The sequence below is a fragment of the Chiloscyllium plagiosum genome, chromosome 22, assembly GCF_004010195.1.
Source record: "Chiloscyllium plagiosum isolate BGI_BamShark_2017 chromosome 22, ASM401019v2, whole genome shotgun sequence".
Classification (NCBI taxonomy): Eukaryota; Metazoa; Chordata; class Chondrichthyes; order Orectolobiformes; family Hemiscylliidae; genus Chiloscyllium; species Chiloscyllium plagiosum.
The window spans coordinates 26409615-26426400 of NC_057731.1; the positions used below are offsets into that span (position 1 = coordinate 26409615).

The following is a 16786-nucleotide window of genomic DNA, read 5'->3' on the forward strand; positions in this document are numbered from 1 at the left end:
GGGGGTGGGGCCGGTGTAGTTGCGGAAGATGGATTGTTCCACATACCCTACGAAGAGGCAGGCATAGCTGGGGCCCATGCGGGTGCCCATGGCTACTCCTTTTGTTTGGAGAAAGTGGGAGGATTGGAAAGAAAAGTTGTTCAGGGTGAGGGCCAGTTCGGTCAGTCGAAGGAGGGTGTCGGTGGAAGGGTACTGGGTGGTACGGCGGGAGAGGAAGAAGCGGAGTGCTTTGAGTCCTTTGTGATGGGGGATGGAGGTGTACAGGGACTGGATGTCCATGGTGAAGATGAGGCGTTGGGGACCGGGGAAGCGGAAATCCTGGCGGAGGTGGAGGGCGTGGGTGGTGTCACGGACGTAGGTGGGGGGTTCTTGGACTAATGGGGACAGGACCGTGTCGAGGTATGCCGAGATGAGTTCGGTTGGGCAGGAGCAGGCTGAGACGATGGGTCGTCCGGGGCAGTCAGGTTTGTGGATTTTGGGCAGGAGGTAGAAACGGGCGGTGCGGGGTTGTGGGACGATGAGGTTGGAGGCGGTGGATGGGAGATCCCCTGAGGTGATGAGGTTATGGATAGTCTGGGTGATGATGGTTTGGTTGTGGGAGGTGGGGTCATGGTCAAGGGGGCAGTAGGAGGTGTCTGCGAGCTGGCGTTTAGCCTCAGCTGTATTGGCCTGGGTGAAGATGGTCACATTGGTATGCTACCAGTGGTATTGCAGAACTTTGCAAAGACAATGTTGGTGATAACTCTCCAGGGATTTGAGGTGGCTGCTGTACATGGCACATGTTCCTGATGTATACAGATGGATGGGACTATTGCTGCACTATAGACCATGAGCCTTGGTGCTTGGCATGAGGTCTTGGACTTCAAACACTCTATTCTGCAGATATCTGAAGGCCTGCACTGGTGCACTGGAGTCAATGTTGAATTTTATCGTTAACATTTACTTGCACTGAGAGGTGGTTTCAGACATCTAGAAAATTATCTCCATTTGACAGGGGCTCACTACTGATTTTGTTAGTCATTAAACAGTGTTGTGTGGCAGGAGCACACTGGAAGACAACTTTTGTTCGCTATGTTTAGTCTGAACCCTTATCTTTTATAGGCCTCAATGAATAGTGACTTGTATTTTGGCCTCTGAGTGTGTGCATATGCAGGTATCAGTGCAAGTAGACGTTAATTCACCTTATGTGTGGTTTGAGAACAGAAGTTGGGGTGGTCTTAGTTCTGGCCTGGAAGTGAAGGCTGAACAGTTTCCTGCTCGTTTTCTAAGATAGTTCCACTGCAGCAGAGCTTCATGGAGATGGGGTGGTATTGTATCAAGGAAGATGAAGAGAAGAGTTGGCGCAAAGACACAGCCTTGTATTGCATTTGCGGTGGATCTGTTGGTAAGCATCACAACTTGCACGTCAACGCAAAGCAGGAAGAGAATGGTGACAATTTTCTGGAGGCAGCTGAATTTAAAAAGAATATTCCACAATGCCTCACAGTTGACAGTGTCAAAGACCTATGTGAAATTGAGGGTGGTCATGTACAGAGGTTGATATACTTTCCTTGGATTTGTTACAGCACTGAAAATCGTGCCATTGTGCCTTTTTGATGGACAGCAGCCACACCGAGATTGGCAAGGAAATTTGAGGAGACTTGAGGAAGAATCTCATAATGACCTTTCCCATGGCGGATAGTAAGGAAATCAATCTGTGATTTCCACAGTCATACCTGTCTACTTTCTTGAAGATCGCACAATTAGTATCTTTGCGATCTTCCAGCATGTTCTCTTCCTTCCGTAGAAGAAGGATGAGTGCACGAAGTTGTGTCAAGGCTGCCTTTCTGCAACTGGTAGGACACTGCCCTGCAGCACTGGGCACACCAGAGACCACAGCAGCAGCCTCTCCCAAACCCCGGAGACCTGACAGACTCTCAGGAATTGGTGGAGGCGATAGCGAGACTTATCTCGAAGGTTGGGGCTGCGACTGAGGAGATCCCAGGTCCAACCCATCGCAGGTGGTGTAGGGTCAATCAGAAGCGGCGATCGAGTCCTTATTCGGTCGGATCCAGGCAGTGGAGTGGGAAGTGCGGGCCTTACAAGACCAGGTTGATGAGGTTGGAGGACGAATCTTTGGATTGACGAGCTCCCAGACGATGAAGAAGGTGGGCAGCCAGTCTCCCGTTCAAGGTTTTATAGTTGGTTTTCTTTGTAGTTTTTTGGTAGCAATAGTTGTTTCTAGTTATGATAGGGTAGCTTTTGTATACACAATTCTGCGATTCCATTTACTTGTGCTAGGCGCATTCTAAGCAGGGTTCTCCCTCCCGGGGGTTCAAGGGTCTCTGAAAGGAGATATGGCTAAGTGTCTTGTTAAACAGTGGAGCTGAAACATCAACGAAAGTCATCTGCTTGTTAAAAGGAAAAAAAGTGCTTTGTAGCCTTAAGAGGGAAAGGGTTGATATCACTGTTGCAGGAAACCCATTATTAGAGCACGTGAAAGACAAGGGCGGTTTGTGATACTCAAGGCCCTGGGAAGGAATATGACATTTTAAATGTCTACTGCCCCCTGGTGCATCCCCTCAAATTTTTGGTTAGCACCTTCTCTCGGCTGAGTGCCTTTGGAACGTGGCACATTATTTTGGGGGGATTTTAATTGCCTTTTGGATCTAACAGTTGACAGGATGCCTAGTGGGCCCCCAACTATTCCTTCGCAGGCCAAACAGGTGGCTAACTTATGTGAGGATGAGAGGCTGGTGGATATTTGGAGATGTCTTCACACTACCAGCAGGGACTTCACCTTTTTTTCAAACCCACATAAAAGTCACACAAGGATTGATCTTTTTCTGGCTCCCTCAACCTTTCTGGATTTGATTAAGGGTTGTAAAATTGGGAACATAGTTGTCTCTGATCACACGGCGGAATATTTGGAGGAAGGCAAAGTGAGGGGCTAGGTTTGCGGCACTGGCGTCTGGATCCTTTTCTCCTTAAGGATTCCAAATTTGTGGAATACTTTTTGAAGGAGTTTCAGGAGTTCTTGACTAACAACTAAGGCAAGGCTAGTAGTCAGTCTATGCTATGGGACACTGCTAAGGCCTTTGCTAGGGGATTAGCTATTTCCTATTCGGCTAGCTGGAAATGACAGATGGGGGAACAACAGAGTCTACTTGAGACGTGGTTGAATGACGCCAAAGCGGTACATTTTGCGTGGCATTTGGTGACTAAGTTATAGTGGATCACTGCCCTCTGGGCTGCCTTGAATTTAATACTTACACAAATTGCAAAGAAAGAACTTGCTTTTGCTCGACAAAGGCTGTTTGAGTATGGGGATAGGCCAGGGAAGTATTTAGCATATCTGACTATGAAAAAGCATGTTCCCCAATCCATTACTACAATTAGAGACAGCATCGAAGTTCTTACATGCCAAAAGGATTAATAAGGCTTTTCAGAGTTTTTACTCTGAATTGTATCGGTCTGAAGGTTGCAAGTATGAATGGAAGCCTTTTTTTTAAGAACCTGGACCCCCCCCAATGGTAATCTTGGAACAGGCCCCTCTCTTTATTGCCCCCTTGACAGTTCAGGAAATACAGGAGGCAGCTAGGCAACTTTAGAGTCGGAAAGCACCTGACCCTGATGGTCTCCCAGGTGAGTTTTATAAGGAGTTTATAGGGATTCTGTCAGGGTCGATGTTGGAGCTGTACAATCACTCCTATATGCATGAATGTTTACCATCTTTGAGAGAAGCTAATATTTCCTTCATTCTTAAGGGGAAGGTTCCTGAGGATTGTGCCTCATACAGGCCCATCTCTCTATTAAATTCAGCTTTCAAGATTCTGTTTAAGATCTTGACACTGAGATTAGAGAAGGTGTTGCCCCACACTGTCAAAGAGGACCAGGCAAGTTTTATAAGGGGCCATAGGTATTCTAATAATCTTAAAAGGTTGCTGAATATGGTCCAAGTATGTCAGCAATGATCGATTCAGGGGTTGGTGATTTTCTTAGATGCAGAGAAAGCACTTGACCGGGTGGAATGACAGTATGTCTTTTATGTCTTACAGCAGTTTGGGTTGGGTGGGGGTCTTTGCTCAGTGAGTGAAGGTTTTATATCGCCACCCTCTGGCCATGGTAATCACCAACAGGGTGAAGTCTGGGAACTTTAGAATTGGTAGAGGTAGTTGTCAAGGCTGCCCCCTTTTATCACTGTTGTTTACAATGGTGATAGAACCACTGACAGAGGCCATTCATCAGAACGTCCATATAACCGCTCTGGAAGTGAGATTGAGGGGACACAAGATCACACTGTATGCGGATGATGTCCTTCTGTTTTTATCAAACCTGATCACCTAGATACCCCACCAGATATCAATTCATTTGGGGCTATTTCAGGATATAAGATCAACTTTGCAAAATTGGAGGCTATGACTTTGGGGAATCTCAAGGAAGTACTAGAGGTTGAAGGTGGCCCAAGGTTTCCTTTTAAGTGGTCACGGGCAGGGTTCCGATTCCTAGGCATTTTTATTACTCCCATGTTTGATCAGTTATTTTGGACTAACTTTGCTCACTTGTTCTACAACATTAGGTGGGATCTCCAGAGGTGGGAGGCTCTTCTGATTTTATGGTTAGGCCGAATAGCCCTCATTAAGATGAATGTTCTTCCTCGTTTGCTTTATCCCATGCATATGCTCCTTTCAATGTTTCCCAGGTCAACGCTGTGGAAACCTATGGGTTGGTTTAGTTCCTTTGTCTGGCATAGTGGGTGGCCTCTCATCAAACTTACTAAATTGTAGTCGCCATAAGGATGGGAGGAGTTGATTTCCCAGACATCAGGAGGTATCAATTGAGTTCCCTGCTGTCCTTTGTGTGCGATTGGGCAGGCAACGGTCCGGGCTCAATATGGCTGGATAGCGAGGCCTCCAAGGCAAAGTGCCCTCTTATTAACCGGTTGTTTCATGGATCGGATGAGGACAGTTATGGACCACTGCTGGAATCCCATTATTATTAGTACGGTCAAGGCATGGACGGTGATGCGTCAGAGTGAGGGTTGCTTATCCAAGACTTCGCCACTTACGCGCATAGTTGGTATGCTGGGGTTCCGACCAGGGTTCAAAATACGGGCAGCAAGAGGAGTTTCCAGTTCGGGAGACTTGTTTGAGGGGGAGGTTCTATGTCTTTCGAGAAATTGAGCCACATATTGAGGCTGCCCAACAGAGATCTTTTCCATTTTTTTTCAGGTTAGAGATTTCATCCAGAAAGAGACTACAGAGAGGTAGTTGCTACGTTCCACAAGCACCCTCTCGGTTAGTGCTCTCTATATCCTGCTGGGTGGCAGGGCTGGCAGGATATTAACCGGTTATGAGAGGTCTGGGAGCAAGAGATAGGAGTGGAGACCTCTTCTGAAATGTGGGAGGACATATGGGAGAACGTGTGAAAGATCTCCATCTGTAATAGGACATGCGCTATGCAGTTAAAAGTTCTGCACAGGGTTCATCTGGCACCGGATTGTCTGGCGAAGTTTAAAAAAGGGTCATCTTCAACGTGCCCCAAATATAAAATAAGTGTAGGTACTCTTACACATTGCTTCTGGACATGACACAGGCTCCGTGTTTATTGGAGCGCTGTGGCAGGAGAGACAGAAAGGGTTTGAGGACCGAAGTTAAAGTAGACTCGATATCTCTGCCCCTAGATCTACCTAATTTATCAGCTTTAAATGGGCATGGAAAGAAACTTAATATTCTTACTGTGTACGGAAGAATATTCTGATGAATTGCGTGTCTGAGAACCCGCTGGGCTTGCTGGGTCGGCGGAAATTAATTATGGTGCACCACACAACAGACCTTTTTTTTTATACAAGACATGGCAGCCCTTTTTGGGTTATTTAGATACAGATTTGACTGCTATCTTAACTAGAGCGTTTGATTAACCAGGACGGTTAGGTTTGCTGAGCCCTGGAGGGGGTCCCCTGAGTTAATATAAGGTGTATATACAACGTTCCCATTCTTTTGTTTGGAAGCTTTGCGCTGAGTATTGCCATTTAGTGTTTTTGTGTGTATTTGTCATTTGTTATCTTTTCAATAACTTTATGTTTTGGTAAAGTCAAAAAAAAAATTTCTTGCTAATACATTTACAAAAACAAAAAGTACCTTTCCACTGTATTTTAGTACTGCAGCAGGGATATCTTCTGCACCGTAGACATTTAGTTTTTTTTTAAGCAATCAGATGGCTTTTTCAACCTTATGGCATGCTGAGATGATGACAGGTAGTGTGGTGAGAGATGGTGTTCAGACCACTTGTAAAGGCTATTTCTGGGTTAAGATTTTCGAAGTGCCCACCCAAGCAGTCAATGACTACCTCTCAGTGTATGCCAAGCGGTTTTCCCTTTGGCTCTCAGTGAATCTGCTGAAATCTGCTTGGATATAGCTTGGAATCTGCTGAAGAAGCTGCACGCATCGTGGTCGTCAGCAAGTTGCTGAGTCTGCAGCACTCTTTCCACCACCATCTATTCAGGCATACTGATAAGGTTTAGGTGATATCAGATCCAAAAACAAAACCAGCCTGGTACTGAAAGAGTAACCAGAAATGATTTTGCTCACTCAGCCAATTTCAGTCTTGGGTGCTGATAAGGACAATGGTTTCTTGGAGGAGTTCAGCAACAGCCAAGCCCATATGACATGGGCTTGTACAAGTGGGAAGAAAAAAAAAGTGAAAACAAGTAATGAAAGAAGATTAACTGGTTAGGGAAATAGGAAGCATCCCTGTGGCCACTAAAAGTGACTACAAAATCGATATTCTAATGCAATGAGTGAAAGTTGTCACAGAGCAGCTGCAAGACATTCAGCTGGGTAAGTATGACCAGCAGATGTCATAGTCCACCTTGGGACGAACAATATAGGTAAAAAGGGAAATGCAGTCCTGACGTCAGACTATAGGTGAGAGTAGCAGTGATGGAGAAAGAGAATGTCCCAGAGGATTCAAGAACAGAATGAATCTGGTAAGAGCTAAGAAGATATTAAAGTAATACTTTGTATCTATCTTTACCACCGAAGCAAATTTTACCTAAACCACAACAAAAAAGGAGGAAATCTAATCACTGGAAGGGTTCTAAACTGATATTGGATAGCTTGTCAGTACTTAAATTTGATAAAACACCAGGATCAGATAAGATGCATCTAAGGGCAATGAAGTTGTTGCAAGTGGAAATTGTGAGGCATTGACCATAATTTTTCAGACTTCCTTAGACTCTCGTGATGTGAGAAAGCTGACAAATTGCAATCATTGCAACCATCAGTGCTGCTGAAATACAGACATTTTTTGTTGATGGTTTTAATATTGCATTTAACAAGAAAATTTGTAAAAATACTAATTTAAAAGGAAAACCAACATTTTTCCTAAGAGATTGCTAACTGGTTGCGAAGTGGGCTGTGATTGGTAGGGACATTGCCATGGAGAATATGCTAACAGTTAAGAACCAGGTTTTGCTGAAAACTGAAAGCAAGGCAGGTTGACTTGCCCTGAGAAATGAACTAGGAAATGGCTGTCACCCACTTTGTTAACTGAGTTTAAATTGGTATTCTTCCAAATTGTCCTAAAGGGAAAGTTATAAAGCCTGACACAATGTGTCTTTTTGAAGTAATACTCAGTTACTTAACACCACAGGACTATTCATTACAACCTTGTTCAAGCAGGGTTATAAAGATAAGTCCAGCAGTGTCAGGTAGTTCGTCTATAATGCCACAGTTGTGCTCTAGCGAAACCACACTGAATAGAAAATTGCTTAATAGAAATAATGAAGTCGAAGGAAAAAGTGGGGTTCGGGGCAGAGGGGCAAAAAATATCACTCACGATCACTCAAACATCATCCAAAGTATAACACAGCCCGAAGGAACACTAAAATCATATTTATTAACGACACAAACATTAACTTGACACACTACATTTAAAAAAATGTAAGACAGCTGCTCTCAGTACTGGTCCTCTCACAGAAAGCTGCTCTATCAACAGCTGACATCTGTGCACGTGCAGTACACATGAAGACTTGTGCTGACATCGCACAAGGGCAGAACAGCGCTGAGACTTCAGACACATGCAAATTGGTACAAAAACCAGCAGTGACATCACACATGCGCAGAACGGCGCGGACATGCGCATGAACCAATCCCTACTGGGACTACGCTATTGTCAATGGAAGAAAGCATTCCCGAAAATACCGTCCCTAATTCTTCAGTGACATTATTGCCAAATTGCGCAGCCAAAACGTGCGTTATCCCAGAACTACCTGTACAGAACTGATAGTTTTGTTCTGCTGTTGGGGAACTTTTAGAAACAATAACTGAGGATAGAATTAACAGAGAAATGAGAGTTAATCAAGGAGAGTCAACACATATTTCTTTAGGGAAAAATCATTATCTAGTTTTCCAAAGAGATAACAGTAAAAGTAATGCTGTTGACCTGGGGTACATGAAGTTCCAAAAGCAATTTGATTCAGTGCCACATTACAGACTTGAGAGCAAAGAGACCATGGAATAAATAGTTGTGATGCAAGTACAAAATTGGCTGAGCGACAGGAAAGAGTGTAATAATTATTGGATATTTCCAGGCTGAAGGAAGGCTAGTAGTCCAGTTCCCCAGGGCTGGTACAGGTAACTTTGCTTTCCCTGACATTTATTAATAATCTAAACCTTGGTGTCAAGAAAACAAAATTTCAAAGTTTGGAGATGATAAAAAAAACTTAGAAGCATTGTAAACTACGAGGAGGACTATACAACTTCAAAAGGACAGTGACAAGTTGGTGAATAGAGCAATTAAATTGCAAATGAAGAGCAATGTGGAGAAGTCTGAGGAGATACATTTGATAAATAGAACCTTGAGAGACTGCATAAAATAAAAACTATTCTAAATCTGCACAGCTACTGCCTGTGCTGTTTTAGTTCAAATATCTCAGGATATTAGAGTGCGTCTAAGAAAACTTAAACAGCAAATTTCACAGCTGACCTTACAGAAACCTGTGTGGAACAGCTCACATCATATAAGCAGCTAAGTGCATAATTTTTAAGTGTAACATTACTGTTCTTTTTTCTTTCTAGATCTAGAGTAGCGAGTAGAGTGGGTTCGTTTTTTGACAACATTTAAAAGGCATCTGGATGTGCATACGAGTAGGATGGGTTTAGTGGGATTTGGGCCAAGTGCTGGCAAATAGGACTAGATTAATGTTGGATAGCTGGTCAGCATGGACGGGTTGGACCAAAGAATCTGTCTCCGTGCTGTACAGCCCAATGACTCCATAAAGGGTGTGCAGAAGCAGAGAAACTTCAGTTTGTATCTGAATGATATACGCAAATGACATGAATGGACTTGCAGATTGGACAAATAATTGGTAAATTAATTTCAATACAAATAAATGGGAGGTAATACATTTTGTTGGGAACAGAAAGAAATGGCATTATTGGAAGGGGCAGGTTTGGTTAAACTAGAAGAGGATATATTTGTTTCTAGTTAAAAGATACAATCTTAAGATGTTACAAAACTAGTTAGCAAAGGCCATAAAGGAATCAAATTCAGCACTAAGTTTCATTTCAAGCCGGACAGAATTGAAAAGTACAGATGTGATAAACCTGCATTTAAACTTGGTTAGACTGTACTTATGGTACTTGCAATTCTGGTTGCCATACTAGAAAAAAGAATAAGAATATACCAGACAGAGTTCCCAGAGAAGATCTGCAAGAATGATACCAAACATCTATGGGTATACAGATCAGGGGGAAAATGTTGAAAAAGGAGGCTGTAAGTGAGCTGATACAGATCCTTAAAATTATTAATCATTTGGTAAAGTAAATGCAGAGGGAATGTTTTCTCTTCTCAGAAAAGTACTACGAAAGGCATCATTAAATATGACATGGAGGTGCGGGTGTTAGACTGGGGTGGACAAAGTTAAAAATTACACAACACCAAGTTTTAGTTCAACGGGTTTATTTGTAAATACAAATTTTGGAGCTCTGAAAGCATGTACTTGCAAATAAATCTGTTGGACTATGACCTGGTGTTGTGTGATTTTTAACTTCTTTATTAAAATAGTTATCAAGAAGTTGAACTGGACTAGCCATATGTTGTAGCTACCCATGGCTGAAGGTAACATAAAATGAGCAACTGTGACTTTTAGGTAACAGAAGATAGCTGAAAGAAATGTCAGTCAGTCAACTTGCAGGTGATGTTCCAATGTGGAAGTGTTTGAGAGTTTGGAAGGTACTGTCTTAGCTTCTCGTGTGAATGTCTGCACTGTGGTTTGAAAACCATACATACTGCTGCTACTGAGCATAAGTGGAGGGGTATCTGGATGTTTCTGGATGTGTTGCCAATTAAGCAGGCTTTGTCCTGGATGATGTCAAGCTTCTTGAATGCTATTAAGAACTGCACTCATCCAGGCAAGTGGGGAGTATTCCAACAAGCTCCTGACTTGTGTTTTCTAGATGGTGCAGACTTTGGGGAGTCAGGAGATGAGTTACTCATTGCAGCATTCTAGCCTTGTACTTTGCCTTATAGCCACTGCATTTAAATGGTGAGTCCAATTGAGTTTCTGGTCAATAGTAACCCCAGGGGGTTGATAGCTGGGAATTCAGAGATCTCAAGGGACGGTCGTTTGACTGGCTCTTAACGGAGATGATCATTGTCTGGCATTTATGTGGCATGAATGATACTTGTCCCTTGTCAGCCAAAGCCTGGATATTGTCCAGGTCTTGATGCATTTGGACATGGACTGCTTCATTATCGGAGAAATCATGAATGGTGCTGAATATTGTGCATCAACGAACATCCCCACTTCTGACCTTATGGTGGAGGGAAGCTTGTTGATTAAGCAGCTGAAAATAATTGGCCCCAAGACACTACCCAGAACTACTGAGGGTCTCCCGGGAACTGACCTCCAACAACCATAAACATCTTTCTATGTGTCAGGTATGACTTCAAGCAACAGAGAGTTTGCCCTGATTCCCACTGATTCCAGTTTTGCTGGGGATCTTTGATACCACACATAGTTCATTGCATTGATGTCAAAGGCTGTCACAATCATGTCACACTTTTGTTCATATCTGAACCAAGGCCAGGAGCTGAGTGGCTCTGATAGAATTCTAATTGTTGCCAGTAAGAAGGCCACTGTTGAGCAAAGGCTGCTTCATAACTGACTCCTTCCATCAGTTTACTGATCGAGAACAGACTGACAGGGTTGAATGTATTCTGCCTTGTGTGTATAAGGAGTTACCTGGGCAATTTTCTATATTGTCAGATAGATGCCAGTGTTGTAGCTATATTGGAACAGCTTGGCTAGGGGTGTGGCACATTCTGGAGCAGAAATCTTCAGTGCTATTGCCAGAACATTGCCAATGCCCATAGTCTTTGCAATATCCAGTGCCTTCAACCGTTTCTTGATATTACATGGAGTGGATTGAGTTGGCTGAAGACTGGCATCTGTGATGCCAGGGACCACTGGAGGTAGTCAAGGTCGATTATCCACTTGGCATTTCTGGTTGAAGATTGTTGTGAATGTTTCAGTCTTGTCTTTTGCACTGATGTGCTGGGTACTTCCATTATTGAGGATGGAAATATTTATAGAGCCTTCTCCTCCAGTGATTTGTTTAATTGTCCACCACCATTTACGACTGAACGTGACAAGACTGCAGAGCTTAGATCAGATCCATTGGTTGTAAGATCGCTTATTTCTGTCTATGACTCACTACTTATGCTGTTCGGCATGCAAATAGTCTTGCTTGGTAGCTGCATCAGGTTGATGCTTCACCTCTAGGAATGCCTGATGCTGTTCCTGGCTTGTCCTCTTGGACTCTCCATTGAACCAAGGTTGATTCTCTGGCTTGAGATAATGGTTGAGTGGGGATATGCTGAGCTATGTGTACAATTCTGCTGCTGTTGATGGCCCAGAGGAGCTCACCATTGTTCAGTCTTGAGTCACTGGATCTGCTTGACATCTGTCCCATTTAACATGCCACAGAATGGAATGTAAGGTATTCTCAATGTAAAACTGGGACAGCCTCCAACAGGACTATGTAGTGGTCACTCGTACCAACATTATCATGGACAGATGCACCTGCAGCAGGCAAACCGATGAGGAAGATGTATGTTTTACCCTCTTGTTGGTTCCCTCATCACGTATGACAGGCCCAGTCGAGTAGCTATGTCCTTTAGATCCCAGTCAATCAGTAATGTTGCTCTCAAGCCTCTCATGGTGGTGAACATTGAAATTTCTCACCCAGAATACATTTTACACCTTTGTCACCCTCAGTGCTTCCTCCAAGTATTGTTCAAAATGGAGGCGCACTGATTCATCAGCTAAGGGAGTACAGAACATGGTAATCAGGTTTCCTTGCCTATGTTTGGCCTAGTGTCATGAGACTTCATGATGTCCAAAGTCAATGTTGAGGACTCCCAGGGCAATTCATCCGCAACTGTATACAACTGAGCCTCTGCTGAGTCTGCCCTACTGCTGGGATAGGACATATCCAGGGATGCTGATGGGGCATTGTCTGTAAGGTATGAATCCATGAGCATGATTATGTTAGGCTGTTGCTTGACTAGTCTGAGAAACCACTCTCCTGATTTTGGAACTTGCTTATAGATGTTTGGTAAGATGACTTTGTAGCATCGATAGGGATGTTGTCGTTTCCAGGGCCTAGACTGATGACAGGGCGTCCTTTCAATTTTATTCCTTTGTTGAGACTTTGTAGCGATTGATGCAACTGAGTGGCTTGCTAAGCCATTTCAGAGGGCACTTGAGAGTGAACCACAGTGTGACTTCTCTGGAGTCATACGCAAGCAGACCAGGAGAGGATGGCAGATTTCCTTCCATACTATCATAGAATCTCTACAGAGTGGAAGCAGGCTATTCAGCTTATAGAGTCCACACCGACCCTCCAAATCCGTGCTGTAAGACTCTATGACCCCACACCGACCCCTCATCTCTATCCAATTAACCTCACATTTCCCATGGCTAACCCCACCTAACCCTGGATACTATGGGCTATAGCATGGCCAATTCACCTAAACTACACAACTTTGGACTGTGGGAGCAAAGCGGAACACCCGAGGAAACCCAAGCAGACACAGGGAGAATGCATAAACTCCACAAAGACAGTCACCAAGAGTGGAATCGAACCCAGACCCCTGGTGTTGTAAGGCAGCAGTGCCAACTGAGCCACTATGCTGCCCTGAAGGACCTTACTGAACCAGATGAGTTTTTCCAACAAATGATAATGGTGTCACGATTATCATTAAAGAAAAATCTGGAATTCCGAATCTAAACGGAATTCAAATTCTACCATTTTCCATGGCGGGATCAAACCTGAGTCCAAGAACACTGGCTGAGTTTCTGCAATAATATTCTAGTGATAATATAACTATTTGTGGTGAACTTCTATAAAATTTCCAATAATTCTATTTTCAAAAGGAACATCTGTTATTTGAGAAATTAAAGACAGTGAAAATAATACTGCTCTTTCTTGATAGCCACAAATGTGTTTTGAAGGAGAACTGCAAACAGAAACATAGATTGATTCTTTTCTTTCTGAGCTCAGTAGGCCAAAACAAATGGTAGTAACTTTATGAGCACCCTTGTTCAGATGATCGTAGGCCAAAGATGACACCTGAAACCTTCCCTGTCCGAACCTCATATGTTTAAACAATGTTAAACTAAACAGTCCCTTTGTTACTAATCATTGGACAAGTTGAAAAAAATGTTTTAATATTCCAGCCTTTCCACTGAAAACATGATTGCCTTCAGAGACATTCAATTAAAGAAACCTGTATATATTGCAATAAAATGCATAACAATTACTTCTATTTTATAGTAGGATAACAGAATTAAAATTCATAGACATTTTTATAACATTGCTTTACAGATATTTGATACTTCCACAAAGAACATAAATGAAGCAGTTTTGAGTTTCTACAATTAGAAAAGGTACTGAAAAACATTGTATGTAAAAACCTTCTTGCAAAACATTCACATACAAACAACTTTTTAGAATTGACGAACTTTGTCCTCATAACTTAGAAATACAGTGCAGAAAGGAGAAGGGACATAGATTGCACACAAGCAAAATGAACCTAATAATTTGTATACAAGTTTATTGAATCATATTTTCTTACTTAGTATATGTAATAAAATCCTTGTTCGTTGAAAACTAAGTACACCTAAATGGGGAGCAACAGCAACTTATCAACTGATGCAAGTTAAATTCTGAATGCAGATGAGAGGTTAGCAATATAAATCACAATAGATTATACTAGAATATTTAAGTTGACACTGATATCAGTGGTGGCTCAGATACTTTCCCCTCTTATGTGAAAATGACTAACTCCACAGATAATAATGAATTATTTAAATGTTCAAATATTGTATACTTCCCTCCACATTCTGAACTATCAAATATAATGTGCTTAATTATCAACCCATTTCGGTAAAAGACATAGTGAATGTAAATTACACTTGACCTTAAATTTTTCTAACATTTTGCAAGCACGATTTTGCCAAAGTCTTGCTTATTCATCCTTGAATTAAAATTCAAAAGATTTGAACTATAAATTATTTTAGTCAATCATTAAGGGTTATAGTGACCCAGTATGCATTGCAAGAAAATTCAACCAGAATGAAAGTGCACCTTGTTTTGAATACATTTGATCATTTTTATTTTATCAGAGAATCTCAGTGGGAAAAAAAAGCTGTAACTTTAATTCTGCTACGCAATTTGCATACACACGCAAACTGCATACTAGTATTACTGGAAATGCTCTTTTCAACTGAGTGATTTCATAAGATCTTTGCTTTTAGATTTTATTTTGCTAAAAATAGAATAATGTTCAATCAATGTTCAACTAACAAGTTATTTTAATTTCTTTCAATTATTTTTTGTAACAAAACAGTACTTACCTTGACCCTTGTGGTTTACTTCCTTGGCAGCAATTACTTTATTTATCACAGTCTGAAGGAAGTCATTCTCCCCTGCCACCCTGGGTGAAAAACGGGATGATATGTTCAGCTGCTTGTGTCGAATGGCGTCATCCAATGCTAGCCTGGAGGATGCACATGACGACCAACACCACAAGAAACAGAAGGGCCACACAAACCAGAATTCACAGTACAAGGGGACACAAAGTATCATTGCATAAATGCAACAAACGGTTATCATCAGCCAAAGCAAAGGGACAGGACAGATGGATAACAAGACAGACACAGGAAGATCATTATTCAAGAAATTGCTGATTGCACAAGATTGCAATACTACTGCCATCACAATAGGCTACCATAACTCCATCCCCAGCAACACATTTAAAAGAACCACCCAGTATCCACAGAAAATAAAAAATCTGAATGCATACAGGAGTACTTTCCTATTACAATAGAGCACTCAAAAGTAAAATTCAAAATGTCTTTTCAGTAATTGAACATTTGATCACAATAACTACACATACATGCACACACAAGCATCCATTCACCTACATGGAATTCATCCCGTTTGGATCACTATATCTAATCTTATGTTTCATGCATAATACTAAAAAATGTTTTTGATCTTGGTCAAAATCTACACCCATTTCTACAGTACTTACAATAAATAATTTCATTCTCCTTCCAAACCCATGAGCAGCCAAAAACAAGTAGATGCCTGGGAACATCACTACAGACGAGGTACCCTCAAAGCCATACACCATCCTGACTGGCAACTACACTACCTTTTCTTCACTGTTGCTGGGCCAAAGTCCTGGGACTTGTCTCCTAATACCATTAACTAACTGCAGCACATTCAAGAAGGCAGCTCACCATCATCTTTTCTAGGGAAATTAATGAAGAGCAATAAATGTTGACATAGCCAGGGACATCCATTTCTCATGAACAGTTCCTTTTGAAGTTTTCTTTTTCTCTCCTTAACTACATTATTTTCAATGGAAATGCTCCAAAGTTGGTTCGACCTTCCACAAATTGGATATAATTAGGACACTACTGAGCAGGCAGAGTAGCAGCAATACACCAAATATTTTAAAAGGTGGTTCACTACAGAATGGTATGGGGAAACTAGAAACACCTTGTAATATTAGTCCTCAGACTTCACTGCATATATTATTTCCACAGTTAACCAATGGTCCACAATTGGTGACAATTTGACAGAATTCTCCATTGTCAAGTTAAATCAATTCCTTGCAACTTCATAAATTATATTTGTTGACAGCAATCAACCAAGTTCAGCATAAAATCCATATTTTTCTCATGTCTAGACAAAGCCCAAACAGATGTTTCAAATAAACTATTGCTGACTCAGATCATACAACACTTTAGAAAGTTAAAACTTTCAAACTGGAAATTACTTTTGCCTGAACATTTATTTACCTTTTGAGTTCTTTATTCCGTTGGCCATTCTACTAGAACTTTCCATTGCTTTTTCTCCACAAAAATAGCATTAACATCTGTGAACAACAGCTAACAACATAAACTTAAACAAGTGGAACCTCCCACCCGCAAAATTTCAAACTCCGCCACTAACCCCATTCTAACACTTTTATTTTACAGCAGACCTACATTACTGGACAACCTCGATTAGCCAAACAATATGGGCGAGGAGTACTTTGTTCAGATAATCAACTCTTGAATAATCACGTTTGGATAACATAGTTTACCCAAGCATCGGGACCTTGAGATCTTGTTCGGCTAAGCGAGGTTGTATTGCATATCCTCAATCAAAATTATGTTGAATAGAACTCAACGACAACTGAGCTTCAAACACATCCTATTTTAGCTAGATTTTTTAAGTATAAA

General features: G+C 41.8%; 1 protein-coding gene across 1 annotated transcript in view; it reads right to left on the minus strand.

Moving 5' to 3' along the window:
• Positions 1–16786, minus strand: part of dock1 (dedicator of cytokinesis 1) — a 575757-nt gene that overhangs the window by 444208 nt on the left and 114763 nt on the right. Inside the window, exon 15 of the mRNA XM_043713153.1 lies at positions 14906–15048. Coding sequence (XP_043569088.1) covers positions 14906–15048 — 143 coding nt within the window. The remainder of the gene's footprint in view (positions 1–14905; positions 15049–16786) is intronic.